Source organism: Eretmochelys imbricata, chromosome 3 (genome assembly GCF_965152235.1).
Source record: "Eretmochelys imbricata isolate rEreImb1 chromosome 3, rEreImb1.hap1, whole genome shotgun sequence".
In the NCBI taxonomy this organism is placed as follows: Eukaryota; Metazoa; Chordata; order Testudines; family Cheloniidae; genus Eretmochelys; species Eretmochelys imbricata.
In genome coordinates this window covers 172,553,806-172,568,549 of record NC_135574.1, presented here as the reverse complement: position 1 = coordinate 172,568,549, position 14,744 = coordinate 172,553,806, and the positions used below count along the sequence as shown (strand labels likewise).

The following is a 14,744-nucleotide window of genomic DNA, read 5'->3' as shown; positions in this document are numbered from 1 at the left end:
CCACTATCTTCAGTGAGCTTTGGAGCAGACCCTAAATACTTAGAAAGAAGTGTTAATTACAATGCTGATACATATTTTTTTCCTCTACAGCAGAATCTTTTCTAAATTGCTACTATAAAATGAACATTTCTGGTGGGAAATTAGATATGCAAAATTCTTACATCTTCAACGGTAATAATTCTTTAGATTTGTGGTTTTTTTTTTTTTTTTTTTAAAAAGCAGTTTGTCCTAGAAAGAGCAAAGTGAGGTAGTCTAAAGCAAGACTAGTCTTATCCCCTATTATCAAATAAAACTGTCTCTATAAATTGTTTATTTTAATATAATAAGACCTACCTTCTCTGCTAACAGCTCTCTGATCTTGCTTGCCTGGAGACGAAATTTCATCAGCTGTGACTCCAGAGTTACACACCTTTCTTTCCAATTTCCAGCTCCTTCTGACTCTGAAAAATCTGCCATACTTATGCTGGGGAGAAAAAAAAATCAGATTGCCTTTAATATGTCTGGGCCTATTTTTTGTATACATACTAACCTTGATCTTAGGGGATACTTAAAACTTTTGTACATAGCTGTTTTATAAAAGCAGGGGAAAGTATGATGGCCTACACAGGCACTTAGAATAAAGGGATGTTTCATACTAATGTTTACTTGTATGTATTTTCTAAGTTATTACAGAGCTGCAAAACATTTTCCATTGATAAATGGGGAAACATCAACTGTCTTAACCTTTAGCTACTGTACACTATTCTCATGCATAGAAGAAATCTGCAGAGAACTAAGCCTCTGTTAGGAAGGAAAACTCCTTATGGGGGATAGTAGCAGCAAAATAGTTAAAGTGGAAGCTAGCTTACTGGTTTAAAAACACAGCTGTTAAAGTCCTCTAAAATCCAAATGTTTACTGGGATTTTCTTGGAAAGTGCTGTGCCTCATGAGAGCTGAGGCAGGCCCAGTGGTCCAAATTTGAAATCAGTTGAGCAAGGGGATTCTGAGATACAGGTTTGTTTTTTTTAATTAACATTAAAATGTTACTGGTGGGTGGTTTGTTTGTTTTTAAACACAAACATCCCGAATAGAGAGCCCTAGTCTAAGACTGACACTGACTAAAGTGGTGCTCTAGCCCCTGCCCCTACAAATACACCATCTCCCAACACTTCCTCCCCACGTCTACACCATCAGGCTGAGGGAGTGGGATCCAGGGCTTCCCTTCCCTCCACTGTTCACTGAACAATGGAAAGAACCAGAACTCCACTCTTTCCCCAGGCTTCCTGCAGCAGTGGGGAAGGGGCTCCACACTCCCCCTTCCTTCTCATGCTGCTGTTCCTTAGGAAAACAAAGGTCAGAGTAGTGCAGGAGGCTGGGAGGAGGAAAAGGGGTGGGATCAGTTATACAGTAAGGGGGACATAGGAGGGGCTTCAGTTCTGCCCCCAAAAAACCTGCACTATCCATAGCCACCCTTTCTGTCCTCCCTTCTAAAGTACTCACCTTGCCCCAACCCCTTCACTATTCCTGCATTCCCTCCCCACCTCCTCAATTAGTGGGAAACCTACTGATGCCTGCCCCTCTGCAGTACTGACAACCCCAAAAGTTCAAAAATCATGAGTGTGATGGGGGGAGGGCTTCCCACACTGGCCCTGAGAGGGCTGAATTAGGCCACACAGGCCCAATCAACCAACTAAGCAGCAAACAGGATGTAGGCTCTGAGGAGGCTGCTGTTTGGAAGCAAGCTCACCTGTGAGGGAACAGGTGAGGCTTATATAAAGCCAACAGACTAGCAACAGATAAAAATTGCAGGGTGAAGAATAGCAGTCACTCTCCTTGAGGCAGTGTGTTCCCCAGGAATTGAAATGGGGGGAGGGGGTGTTCGAATTTACTCGGGGGGGGGGGGGGTCAGGGCCGATGAGGGGTGAGACCGTGAGGGTGAAGGTGGGCTGTATGGCACGATAGTAAAAACTGAAAAATGTTTCATGACCATTTTATTAGATTTAACTCATGTTTTAAAATCATCACAAAAATTAAAGTTGTCTACTCGAGCCTTCTATGAAGCACTACATCTACATCCTTCTTGGTTTCTTGTTATAATTTTGAACAACTCTGTTAATGAACTTCTTGAATGCAATGCGTTCATCTTTGGTGGCTTCTCATAGGTCCGGTACTTCCATTCTTTCATTAGTTCATTCACATGATCCAGCAGAAGGTGACTTCTTTCAGAACACAAAATTCTATTCAGTGATGAAAAAGAACGCTCAACCGTAGCTGTTGTGACTGGGAGTAGCAAGAGATTAATTCCTACTTCTTTCATCCCAGGAAACAAAGCATAAAGATCAGGTCGAGCCACTAGTGATGATAAAAAAGAAGTTGAAGTGAAATCTTCATTCGTTTGTCGTATGATATTCCACTCTGTGTTCAAATTCTCTATTCTGTCCTGAGCACATGGCAGTCCCATTGCTGGTAGTGCCATACTCCATTCAACTGTCGATGTTTTATGGGACAGGGATCTGTAAAAGCTACGTAGAGGTTGAGTAGAATCTAGATGTCACTGTCGTAGATTTTTAAGAATCAAGTCTGTGTACTTTTTCAGTTGTCTTAACAAATACTACTTGTCCTCTTCACTTAAGAAAGCAATATAAATGCCTTCATTAGTCAACTTCTGGACTGAAGTCTCTGCTTCTTCCGGTACTTTTTCAAGGGACAGATCACTGATTATCCAGCAATAGAAGCTACATTTGGATCAAAGATCTACTACTGTTGTAGCAGATGCCTGAATGGCATTGTTTAATGACCCAAGTGTTTCAACAGTAGACTTACAAGTGAGAGAATGGCAGTAGTCTTCTCTGAACGTAGTAGCAAAAGTAATCCACCAGCCTCACTACTTAGATCCATCCCATCTTGGTAGATACTTTCCAAAGCCAGTAATAACGGCTGGAGAAATTTTAAGACAACAGCAAAGGATCACTCTTGAGAAAGCCAGAGCGTTTTCCCAGGTTGGCCTAATTTGAACTTCATACCCAGTGTATCTTCTATATTTTCCAGATATTCAGTCTTTTTGGACTCTTGCTGAAAAACTAATATAAAGACATTAAATTTATAGCTTTTAAATGTCTTTTAAAGAATCTGCAGCTCATAATGGCGCTAGTTTGGAGTAGATGGCCTCTGCAGTGTGCACTGGAGAGATTAGGGTCACACTTTTCTCTGAGCAAAGCTTGTACTCCACCATGTCTTCCAGGTTTCAGAGTAACAGCCGTGTTAGTCTGTATTCGCAAAAAAAGAAAAGGAGTACTTGTGGCACCTTAGAGACTAACCAATTTATTTGAGCATAAGCTTTCGTGAGCTACAGCTCACTTCATCGGATGCATACTGTGGAAAGTGTAGAAGATCTTTTTTTATACACACAAAGCATGAATAAATACCTCCTCCCACCCCACTCTCCTGCTGGTAATAGCTTATCTAAAGTGATCACTCTCTTTACAATGTGTATGATAATCAAGGTGGGCCATTTCCAGCACAAATCCAGGGTTTAACAAGAACGTCTGGGGGGCGGGCGGGAGGGGAGGAAAAAACAAGGGGAAATAGGCTTGAATAGAGACTGGGAGTGGCTAAGTCATTATGAAGGTAACCTAAGTTAATTGTATCCAATTTGCAAATGAATTCCAATTCAACAGTCTCTCACTGGAGTCTGGTTTTGAAGTTTTTTTTTGTTGTAATATCACAACTTTCATGTCTGTAATCGCGTGACCAGAGAGATTGAAGTGTTCTCCAACTGGTTTATGAATGTTATAATTCTTGACATCTGATTTGTGTCCATTTATTCTTTTACGTAGAGACTGTCCAGTTTGACCAATGTACATGGCAGAGGGGCATTGCTGGCACATGATGGCATATATCACATTGGTGGATGTGCCGGTGAACAAGCCTCTGATAGCATGGCTGATGTTATTAGGCCCTGTGATGGTGTCCCCTGAATAGATATGTTGGCACAGTTGGCAGCGGGCTTTGTTGCAAGGATAGGTTCCTGGGTTAGTGGTTCTGTTGTGTGGTATGTGGTTGCTGGTGAGTATTTGCTTCAGGTTGGGGGGCTGTCTGTAGGCAAGGACTGGCCTGTCTCCCAAGATTTGTGAGAGTGTTGGGTCATCCTTCAGGATAGGATGTAGATCCTTAATAATGCGTTGGAGGGGTTTTAGTTGGGGGCTGAAGGTGACAGCTAGTAGCATTCTGTTATTTTCTTTGTTAGGCCTGTCCTGTAGTAGGTGACTTCTGGGAACTCTTCTGGCTCTATCAATCTGTTTCTTCACTTCCGCAGGTGGGTATTGTAGTTGTAAGAATGCTTGATAGAGATCTTGTAGGTGTTTGTCTCTGTCTGAGGGGTTGGAGCAAATGCAGTTGTATCGCAGAGCTTGGCTGTAGACGATGGATTGTGTGGTGTGGTCAGGGTGAAAGCTGGAGGCATGTAGGTAGGAATAATGGTCAGTAGGTTTCCGGTATAGGGTGGTGTTTATGTGACCATCGTTTATTAGCACTGTAGTGTCCAGGAAGTGGATCTCTTGTGTGGTCTGGACCAGGCTGAGGTTGATGGTGGGATGGAAATTGTTGAAATCATGGTGGAATTCCTCAAGGGCTTCTTTTCCATGGGTCCAGATGATGAAGATGTCATCAATATAGCGCAAGTAGAGTAGGGGCATTAGGGGACGAGAGCTGAGGAAGCGCTGTTCTAAGTCAGCCATAAAAATGTTGGCAAAGTGTAGGGCCATGCGGGTACCCATAGCAGTGCCGCTGGTTTGAAGGTATACATTGTTCCCAAATGTAAAATAGTTATGGGTAAGGACAAAGTTCAGCCACCAGGTTAGCTGTGACGTTATCGGGGATAGTGTTTTTGACGGCTTGTAGTTCATCTTTGCGTGGAATGTTGGTGTAGAGGGCTTCTACATCCATAGTGGCCAGGATGGTGTTATCAGGAAGATCATCGATGGATTGTAGTTTCCTCAGGAAGTCAGTGGTGTCTCGAAGGTAGCTGGGAGTGCTGGTAGCGTAGGGCCTGAGGAGGGAGTCTACACAGCCAGACAATCCTCCTGTCAGGGTGCCAATGCCTGAGATGATGGGGCACCCAGGATTTCCAGGTTTATGGATCTTGCGTAGTAGATAGAATATCCCAGGTCGGGGGTTCCAGGGGTGTGTCTGTGCGGATTTGATCTTGTGCTTTAGATAACGTACACAATGACAATACTTGATGCCCATTTGCATCAATGCATCATCAGCCCTGTATGCAAATTTTTTGAATGTGGTGAGAGTTCTTCACTTTTTCAACTGTTGAATCTTTCACTGTTGCACCACATGCTTCTAGCCAGTCAGCTGAGCTTCTTGCAGAAAGATAGTGAGCATTTGCTGGTCTTGTTCGGAACCAGTGTTCAACCTAAGGATGAACAAGTGACAATGCACTTAACATTGGCCTCCAATTTGTAGTATCTCTTGCTTAAATAGAAAGTATGATGCCACAGCCATGTTTGTTCGCATGAACTGTGTTGTGTCTCCAGCATTCTTAACAGCCTCATTAACGCTCACTGGTGTTGTCCTTGGTCAGTGGAGACTCAGAGGTGCTTTCACATGAGTTCACCTCCCAGGTGGGGGGCAAGAAGGCACCTTGCTCGTTCCTCCAGCTGCTCACTGTTCGCTCTGGCTATTGTTTGTTGTGCCACCATTTGCTCTGTTGCCAATGGCCCTGTGCCATCACCTTCTGCTGCCGCTGTGACCTCTGCGAGTTGGTCTCTTGAGATTCCACACAGCTCTCGGTGATTTCAGATGAGCTCTCAGTGGGGGAACCTCACTCTAGTACAGACTGGGCCATCTCTAAACACTGTCCCACAGCAGGTCTAAGCACTTAGACCTGATTATCAGTGATTTCAGCTGTAATGGTCACTTAACAAAACAAGACTATCTATGGAGCCTAATCTGCTATGTCTTTAAACAGTGGAGAGGGGCAGGTCAAATAGTACTTGTGACTCAGGCAGACAGACCATCAAGCAAAACACCTGTCCCCACCCTCTCTGTTGATGCCCTCAATCAGCACAGGCTAAGTACAGTTCTACTGCCCTTTACTCCTACAATAAGAAAAACAATATTTCATTACCTCCTTCCCCCCCCACCCCATTCAAGTGATTTGTAACCCATCCCCAGCCAAAATCTATCACTTGGCAACACAGCGCTGTTTGCTGGATACCTAGGTAGATTAGGTGTGAATGTAAATTCAATCTGGTCCTGAAACCTTTCCCACCCCAACCCCCAGCTCATTACTAGGTGTCAGGGAGAGTTCATTTAGACTTTGATTACAAATCATAATTTGAAATTATTAGGTTGGCCAACATCACCAAAATGAACTGCACTGACATCATAAACAGCTGCATAAGGAAGCTAGTCTATGTTCACACTTTTCAAATCTATTATGCTTTTTCAGATATATGTATTTTATCATACACTTTATATGCTTTTAAAGTGGTGTACTAATGTTTCAATTTCAATTCAAATTTCCAAACAATCGCTAAATGGGAACACTGCATGTAACTAGTTGACAAAACGGTGGACGGGTGTTGGGGAAATGCAGACGGGGTGTAGGGAACTCCCTGCCTTGAGGTAAGGAAGGATAGGAATTCCTGAGATCTAGTAGACAGGTGCTGAAGCTGGGGCTGGAGCACTCATGGGGGGAAAAAAAAACATAGTGGGTGCTCAGCACCCACTGGTGGGCCCCTTCTCCCCTTGTTTCCCACCACCAGCAGACCCAGCAGATCTGCTCCTCCCCCTCTGCAGCAGGTGGGAGGCACTAGGAGATTAGCTGTTCAGTGGTGTGCAGGAGGCACTGGGGAATGGGGAGAGGGCGATGTTGGGTGACGCATTGCGGGGGCATGGGGGCAAGTGCTCCAGATGCTGGAGAGAAGAAGAAGCGGCGGGGCCAGAAGCAGAAGGGGCAGAACTAGCCTCTTCTGGCTGCTGAGATGCTGCTGAGCAGCATGGCAGACTGGCAGCTGCCTGAGAGCACCTGGCTGGGGAGGTGGCTTCGCTTCCCGTTTGGGTGCTCAGGATCAGGGGCAAGCAAGCCAGAGCCCCGTGGCATGTTTCCGGCTCGCTCCGCTGCAGTCCCCAGCAGCAGGGCCAGGCGGGGAGTGGAAGCCACCTCCCCAGCCAGGCTCTTTCAGGTAGCTGCAGAACAGTGACCTGGGCTCCCTCCTGCCAGGGAGAGCGGCAGAACGTGCCAGGGGTTGGGGGGTCAGGCCCAGAGGGATGACAGAGTGCCCCCTCCCACAAGTAACGTGGTATGGGGAGAGCATGGTGGCCCCATGTTGGGTGTGCGGGGGAGGATACATACATGACCTCCTCTTTAGGTCGTGCCCCCCACACCCCCATTGGGGAAGCATCAATTGTCCCTTGGGGAAGAGGTGGGGAGGAGCAGGGGCGGGAAGAAGCGGAGTGGGGGTGGGGCCTTGGGGGAAGGGGTGGAGTGGGGGCAGGGCACGGGGTGGAGCTCCCCCCCGGCAAATCACACAGTTGGCACCTGTGCTAGTAGACCCTAGGAGAGAGAAGAATTTGAGTAGGAAGAGTGAAAGCAAGATAGGAATTAGTCCAGGACTGAGAGCAGTAATGTGACGGAAACGGCAGACCTTGGCTGCTTGGTAAAGGGCCCTGGACTGGAACTTGGAGTAGAGGGTGGGCTTGGGTTCCCCTACCAACCACTGCCAAGTGATGTTGTGACTCAGGCAGTCTGCTGGTTCCTCACTGCAGGAATGACAGGGTCAGAGCAGCAGGCGTGAGGATTGCTGAATGATACTTGTCCAGAGATGTGTCCCCACCCCCCACCCCGCCCCCCTACACACACAAAGGGGAAACCATGGTGTGACCTGGCAGGAGGGCTGAGTTGTGAAGTAGCTGCACTGCGATTACTTGAGAGGACGAGAGCGGAAAATGGTGAAAGAGAGGGAAGGAGTGAGTGAGTGGGATGATGGGCCGTGTGACTGTTGGAAAGGGATGCTAAACTAATTTTCCTGAAGGGGGTGCTGCTCAATGGTGAGTAGAGCACCTCCGTCACAATGAGCCACACACATCCCAAAATATTATGTGGTTTTTTTTAAGATTAAATGTTTCTGAGCTGTCTTCTGACTTTTGAACTCCCCCAATGTGTCTGACAATTAGTGTTGCCAGTCTACAGTAAGAAGTAAGTTTTGGCTACTGCACCCCTACATCAATCAATTTTGTGCCCCAGCCCCCACACTGACTCTGTACCCTCAACCCCAAATCAGTTAATTTTGTGCCCTCCCAGCTCTCACATCCAACCCAGTCCACCCCCCTACTCATACAACTCTGCACTCCCATTGCCTGCAGTCTCACATCTGCTCTGTGCTCCAGAGCACCTTTCCTCCTCATGGAGGTGTAGCGGTTCTTCACCCATTCCCATGCCTGGTGGGAGGGCAGGTCTAAGAAGGTTCTCCTTTCTCCTGTCATACGCCTGGGATTGCAGCATTAGAAAGGAAGAGGGACGAGCAGAGAAGAACTTAACCTGTTTTTCACAAGAGAGGTGGCGGGAAGGAGCCCTAAGATAAGGGGTTCTTTCTGCTACCTCCTTTCCCCATCTCTCTTGTGAAAATTTATTGCCTTCTCCATGTCTTTTTCTTTCCCTATCCAAAACCTGCCCTTAAGGAGAAGGGGGGGGAGGGAGAGAGAGAGAGAGTTCTGCCTGCCTCCTGAAGCAGCTGTCATTAGCTGTTCTCCAGGAGGCAGAAAAGTAGGCAAGGCAGCCAATTTAAGGGGGTTTTCCCCTGTATAATCTGAAAATTGCATGAATGCTGGAGTGTCTCCTATCACTGTGAGACTGGCTCCAGAAGAGGCCAAAATTGCATCATTTCCAATAAATTTGTGAGACTTGGCAACACTGAAAGAGGGGGGACTCATCTGTGTTGCAGAGGCAGAGAGATGCGGGGACAAGGAGACGATGCAGGGGGATTGAAGGGACTAACATGCATATGTCAGTGCCTTCTGTGACTGCAGTAATCTATGTGAATGAGTCGGAAGCAGTGAAGGGGGAGACCTGAGCTGTGGGACATTGGGGGTGAGTGAAATTAACTGTCCAAAACCATAATTAATGCAGAGTCAAGGTTGCCTAGTGCTGAGACATGCCCTTCCAGCATGTGGAGTGTGGCTAAACTTAAATTTCTGGTTTTCAGAGGTTTAAATTTGTGTTACCTTAACTTGTCTTTGCTTGGCTTTCAGAGGATAAAGTTTAGCCACCCTTCAGATGCTGGAAGAACAACATATGGCACCCCTGGGCAACGATAACTCTGTGGTAACCAAGTTTTTTGGGCAGTTAATTCAAGTAGATGTTGAAATTAAATGTTCTGTGTGTTAATTATGGATCTTTTTTTGAACTCGTTCACATTGGCAACTTTGGCTAATACTCACATACCTTCATACTTTTTCCTATTTCATAAAATCTGTACTACCACTGCCCTCTACTTTCAATCCCTATTTAAGATTCATCTCTGCTGTGATCCCTACAAAACCATTTGCTGATCGTGGATAGGCAGGTAACAAACTGATTGTGCCTCTTCCTTTTCCCACTAGCTTGCTCTTACTCACTCCTTCGCACTTACTAACTTACGTATTCCTTCCCTGATCTGTACCTTACTTAAAAAATTAGAAGAACGGAAGAAACAAAAACAGTCAATAACCAGATGTGATTGTCAAAGGCTGTGTCAATTCTTCACCATATTCATTTGCTTTCATGTTACATCCCCATACCCAATCCTTCAAGTGTCTCTTTTAGGCCCCAAAACAAGAAAGCGGTTAGGCGTGTACTAAAAAGTCCATCCCTGCCCAGCAAAACACTTACACATGTACCTAATTCCCCACTGAAGTCAATGGGACTTAAGCATGTGCTTAACTTTAATATGAATGCTTTACTGAATCAGAGCCTTAGACTTCAATCCTATAAACATTTATGCATTTTCTTAACTTTAAGCACACAAACTGTTCTATCGACTTCAATCTGACTACCAACATGAGTAGAGCTAAGCATATACATAAGTGTTTGCAGAACTAGGGTCTTAGACTGTAAACCTTCCAGGTTTCTAATTTCTTCATTCTTCACCCTACCTGATGAACCTTTGGAAGGCACTGTCTCTAACCCCCATTATCCTTTCTGATACTGGGGAGCATAGCTTCAGCAGGCATGCTACTAGGGACTGAACCTCATGCTGTATTAGCTCTTCACAGGATTCTCTGCAGAGCTGCAAAAGGCACAATGTTCATTCCTTCCCAGCCTGCCCATAACTGTCATTAGCTCCCCAAGTCTCCACTCTCACCCCTTATGCAGAAGCAAGAAGATGGTGCCACAGAGACAACTAATCTGCAAACTTTGTGTGGGAAGAAGCAGATCCAAACAAGGAGAGTTCCATCCGTGCACAAATCTGGGGGGACAATATGGGGATTGAAGACTTTCTTAGGGCTATTTGTCCAGTTAGGAATTTTTATAGCAGTGGGGTTTGTTTGTTATTTTCCCCCCTTTTGACCCAGTATGGCCACAAAGGATGGAGTCAGCTCAGACAATGTTGATTAACAGTGCTTGTGGTTACTGGAAAGATGAAAATGTATATAGTTACGGTTGTCATGGAGTTTTTGCTTCTCTGCAAGTGTACCACTGAAAGGTAGAGTTAAGGCTATTTGGGTGTTGCACAAACACAACATTTCAGTATATGGGTATATGTTAATGACCAGTGTGTAAGCTAAGTGGAACTTCTCAGTGCACAAGCTAATTAATATCCAGTTACTGTCTAAATATCACTGATGTAAAGAGTGAAAATAAATTATTTCCTATTATCCAAAAGGCATAAAGGGTTCTGGAAATGTTTATTGGCACAAAATAAACTTACAATTGTGGAGTGAATGATCTTCCTTTGAATCAATGACTTCCTGTTTCTTGTTTGAGTCCTCAAGGGAGGGGGAAAAAATGAGTTCATCTCTTGGCTTTAACCAAGTGTTCTGATTCAGCACTATAACCTACATAAGTTTCCTGTTCTTCCCCTCCTCACTGTCTCCTACTTTTTTTTTTATCAAGATCTTTTGTAAACTAACAAACCCCCATAAAAAGTGTAAATTATAATTATAGCATCAGACATTATTTGAGACAAATTTGACAAGTCTGGGATGATTTAAACCCTTTTTAAAAAAAAAGTTTTTGGTAAGGTTTTTTTTTTTTTCTCCACACATTTCAAGGAGCCAGAAAGAATAGAGAGTTTTCCTTTCATTATTTAAACAATGTTTTGATTTTTATATCACCAATGTTATGATGTTTTTCATTGTCTTTTTAATACAACATTGTTTTAGTTTAACAATTCATATAAGCCTCAGGGTGGGTAGCTGGAGAAAGTTGGTTGGATAGGTCTTTGTGTTTTACCAGGATTGTGCAGTTTTCAAAACAGTTTGTAGAGGATTTTCTCCCAGCTCCAAAAGATATAATCACTTTGAGATATTAATGTTTGGTGATATGTGGACCATATGTGCCTAATCTCAGGGACCCCAAATTTGAAGGATTTTCAGTGCTGTAACTGTAAAAATGATGTTGCATAGAGAGGATGACTGGAGAGATGGCCCCTGTCTGGGAGTTCTCCAAGAAAGACATTTTTGAGCTTGTCACCGACCACTATGCTGAGCTATGAAGGAACACTGTTAACTTTGGTGGTGGTTTTTTTTATTGACTCCTTTAATATAATTCCAAGTTACGATAGAGAGAGGTCCTGAATTTTAAAAAACCCTTTCAAAAATTGATTTATAAAGGGTTTTTCTGTTCCCTTGTAGATTTTTATATGGGTAGTTTCACGAGAGGAGAAATCAACTATGCCCCAATCCTGCAATAAGCACTACATATGTGAACTCCTAAAGAGCTCTACTGGCTGCAATGGAGAACTGTGAGAGTGCAGAGGTTTGCTCACAAAGAGCTCATTGCAGGATCAGGACCTAATTGATTTTACAGCCATAACCCATTGTACACAAAGCACTGTCAAATAAGTAAATGCTAAAAACAAGACTATTTTCACTAACTTATACTTTAAACTGGTATAAGGTAAAACTCCTTATTACAGTAGGAACAAGCTTTGCACTCACTAATGGGATTTGCAAGTTGATGGTGCCAATACACACATACATTTCTTTCGTGTTAAGTGTAGGGGGGTTTTCTTGGGAGAGGGCATATGGCACAGAGAAGCTTTAGTGACTGACAGGTGTGCAAGAAGCTACTGTATCACCATGCAGGTCTCCGTGTTGTCACTTTTCCACTTTAGGCAGGTCTTGTATAGACACACAAAGCTGCTCTGGTGCATCAGTATGTTAGCCCAGTGGATGACCTCATTATCACAAGGCAATGACATCATGACCTTTGCCACGTTATGAGGACCTGATCCTGACTCTCTGACATCACAATTTAATGTCCTACGATGTCCCCTTTGCCACTGCCTGAGGCCGGACGGGGCTCCACGGCGGGGGCCACCCCGCTCCCCCGCACAGGCCCCGCTGGGAGCTGAGGGCACAGGCTGAGGAGCTCTGCTGCTGAGCGGCCAGGCTCATGGGGGTGGGGGGGCGGTCCCGCCCGCAGGAGGAGGCAGCCCCGGGGTCCCGGCCCCTGAGGGAGGAAGGGGGGGAAAGAAGTCGCGGCAAACCTGGCAGGGCTCCGGCTGGCTGCTGAGCAGGAGGCCGGTCCTGTCTCTTGTCTCGCAGCTCCGGGCTCCGTTAGGGTCGAAGCCGCCGCGGCTCTAACCGCTTCCCCCCGCCCGTCCCACCATCCCCGCGGCGGGCAGCCAGGGGCCTGAGCGGCAGCCGCGCCGGCCACTGAGGAGCCAGAGGCTGCCCGGCCACAGGACGGCGGGCGGGGCCACCCGACCCCTCCCGCGGCTGCGAGGAGGGGAGGCAGCTTCAGGGCACTGCTGGGGGGAAGGTCCCAGTTCCTGCGGCTCCCTCCCAGCCAGAGCGCGGGGCTACGAGGGCGTGAGACGGCTCCCTTTGGCCAAGGCCGCCAGGGGGCCCCGTCTCGAGGCCCGCCAGGAGCGCCCGGTTAGGGCGGGGCACATGACCCCCTTTGTCTGTGTCCGTGGGGGCACGGGGATCTCTGTGTCGGTGCCCGTGGGGGCACGGGGATCCCTGTGTCGGTGTCCGTGGGGGCACGGGGATCTCTGTGTCGGTGTCCGTGGGGGCACGGGGATCTCTGTGTCTGTGCCCGTGGCGGCACGGGGATCTCTGTGTCGGTGCCCGTGGGGGCACGGGGATCTCTGTGTCTGTGCTGTGGGGGCACGGGGATCTCTGTGTCTGTGCCCGTGGGGGCACGGGGATCCCTGTGTCGGTGTCCGTGGGGGCACGGGGATCTCTGTGTCTGTGTCCGTGGGGGCACGGGGATCTCTGTGTCTGTGCCCGTGGCGGCACGGGGATCTCTGTGTCGGTGCCCGTGGGGGCACGGGGATCTCTGTGTCGGTGCCCGTGGGGGCACGGGGATCTCTGTGTCGGTGCCCGTGGGGGCACGGGGATCTCTGTGTCGGTGCCCGTGGGGGCACGGGGATCTCTGTGTCGGTGCCCGTGGGGGCACGGGGATCTCTGTGTCGGTGCTGTGGGGGCACGGGGATCTCTGTGTCGGTGTCCGTGGGGGCACGGGGATCTCTGTGTCTGTGCCCGTGGGGGCACGGGGATCCCTGTGTCGGTGTCCGTGGGGGCACGGGGATCTCTGTGTCTGTGCCCGTGGCGGCACAGGGATCTCTGTGTCTGTGCTGTGGGTCACGGGGATCTCTGTGTCGGTGCCCGTGGGGGCACGGGGATCTCTGTGTCGGTGCCGGTGGGGGCACGGGGATCTCTGTGTCGGTGCTCTGGGGGCACGGGGATCTCTGTGTCGGTGCCCGTGGGGGCACGGGGATCTCTGTGTCGGTGCTCTGGGGGCACGGGGATCTCTGTGTCGGTGCCCGTGGGGGCACGGGGATCTCTGTGTCTGTGCTGTGGGGGCACAGGGATCTCTGTGTCTGTGCCCGTGGGGGCACGGGGATCTCTGTGTCGGTGCCCGTGGGGGCACGGGGATCTCTGTGTCGGTGCCCGTGGGGGCACGGGGATCTCTGTGTCGGTGCTCTGGGGGCACGGGGATCTCTGTGTCGGTGCCCGTGGGGGCACGGGGATCTCTGTGTCTGTGCTGTGGGGGCACGGGGATCTCTGTGTCTGTGCCCGTGGGGGCACGGGGATCTCTGTGTCTGTGCTGTGGGGGCACGGGGATCTCTGTGTCAGTGTCCATGGGGGCACGGGGATCTCTGTGTCTGTGCCCGTGGGGGCACGGGGATCTCTGTGTCGGTGCCCGTGGGGGCACGGGGATCTCTGTGTCTCTGCCCGTGGGGGCACGGGGATCTCTGTGTCTGTGCTGTGGGGGCACGGGGATCTCTGTGTCGGTGCCCATGGGGGCACGGGGATCTCTCTGTCGGTGCCCGTGGGGGCACGGGGATCTCTGTGTCGGTGCCCGTGGGGGCAAGGGGATCTCTGTGTCTGTGCTGTGGGGGCACGGGGATCTCTGTGTCAGTGTCCGTGGGGGCACGGGGATCTCTGTGTCTGTGCCCGTGGGGGCACGGGGATCTCTGTGTCTGTGCCCCTGGGGACACGGGGATCCTTGTGTCTGTGCTGTGGGGGCACGGGGATCTCTGTGTCTGTGCTGTGGGGGCACGGGGATCTCTGTGTCTGTGCCCGTGGGGGCACGGGGATCT

General features: G+C 48.5%; 1 protein-coding gene across 1 annotated transcript in view; it reads right to left on the bottom strand.

Annotated features, from left to right (window-relative positions):
• PLEKHH2 (pleckstrin homology, MyTH4 and FERM domain containing H2) overlaps window positions 1-12,873 on the bottom strand; it is a 120,779-nt gene extending 107,906 nt beyond the window's left edge. The window contains exons 1-2 of the mRNA XM_077813847.1: window positions 12,681-12,873; window positions 334-463 (exon numbers count right to left, since the gene is read on the bottom strand). Of these exons, the coding sequence (XP_077669973.1) occupies window positions 334-456 (123 nt within the window). The 5' untranslated portion in view covers window positions 457-463; window positions 12,681-12,873. The remainder of the gene's footprint in view (window positions 1-333; window positions 464-12,680) is intronic.
• Window positions 12,874-14,744: the final 1,871 nt, after the last annotated feature.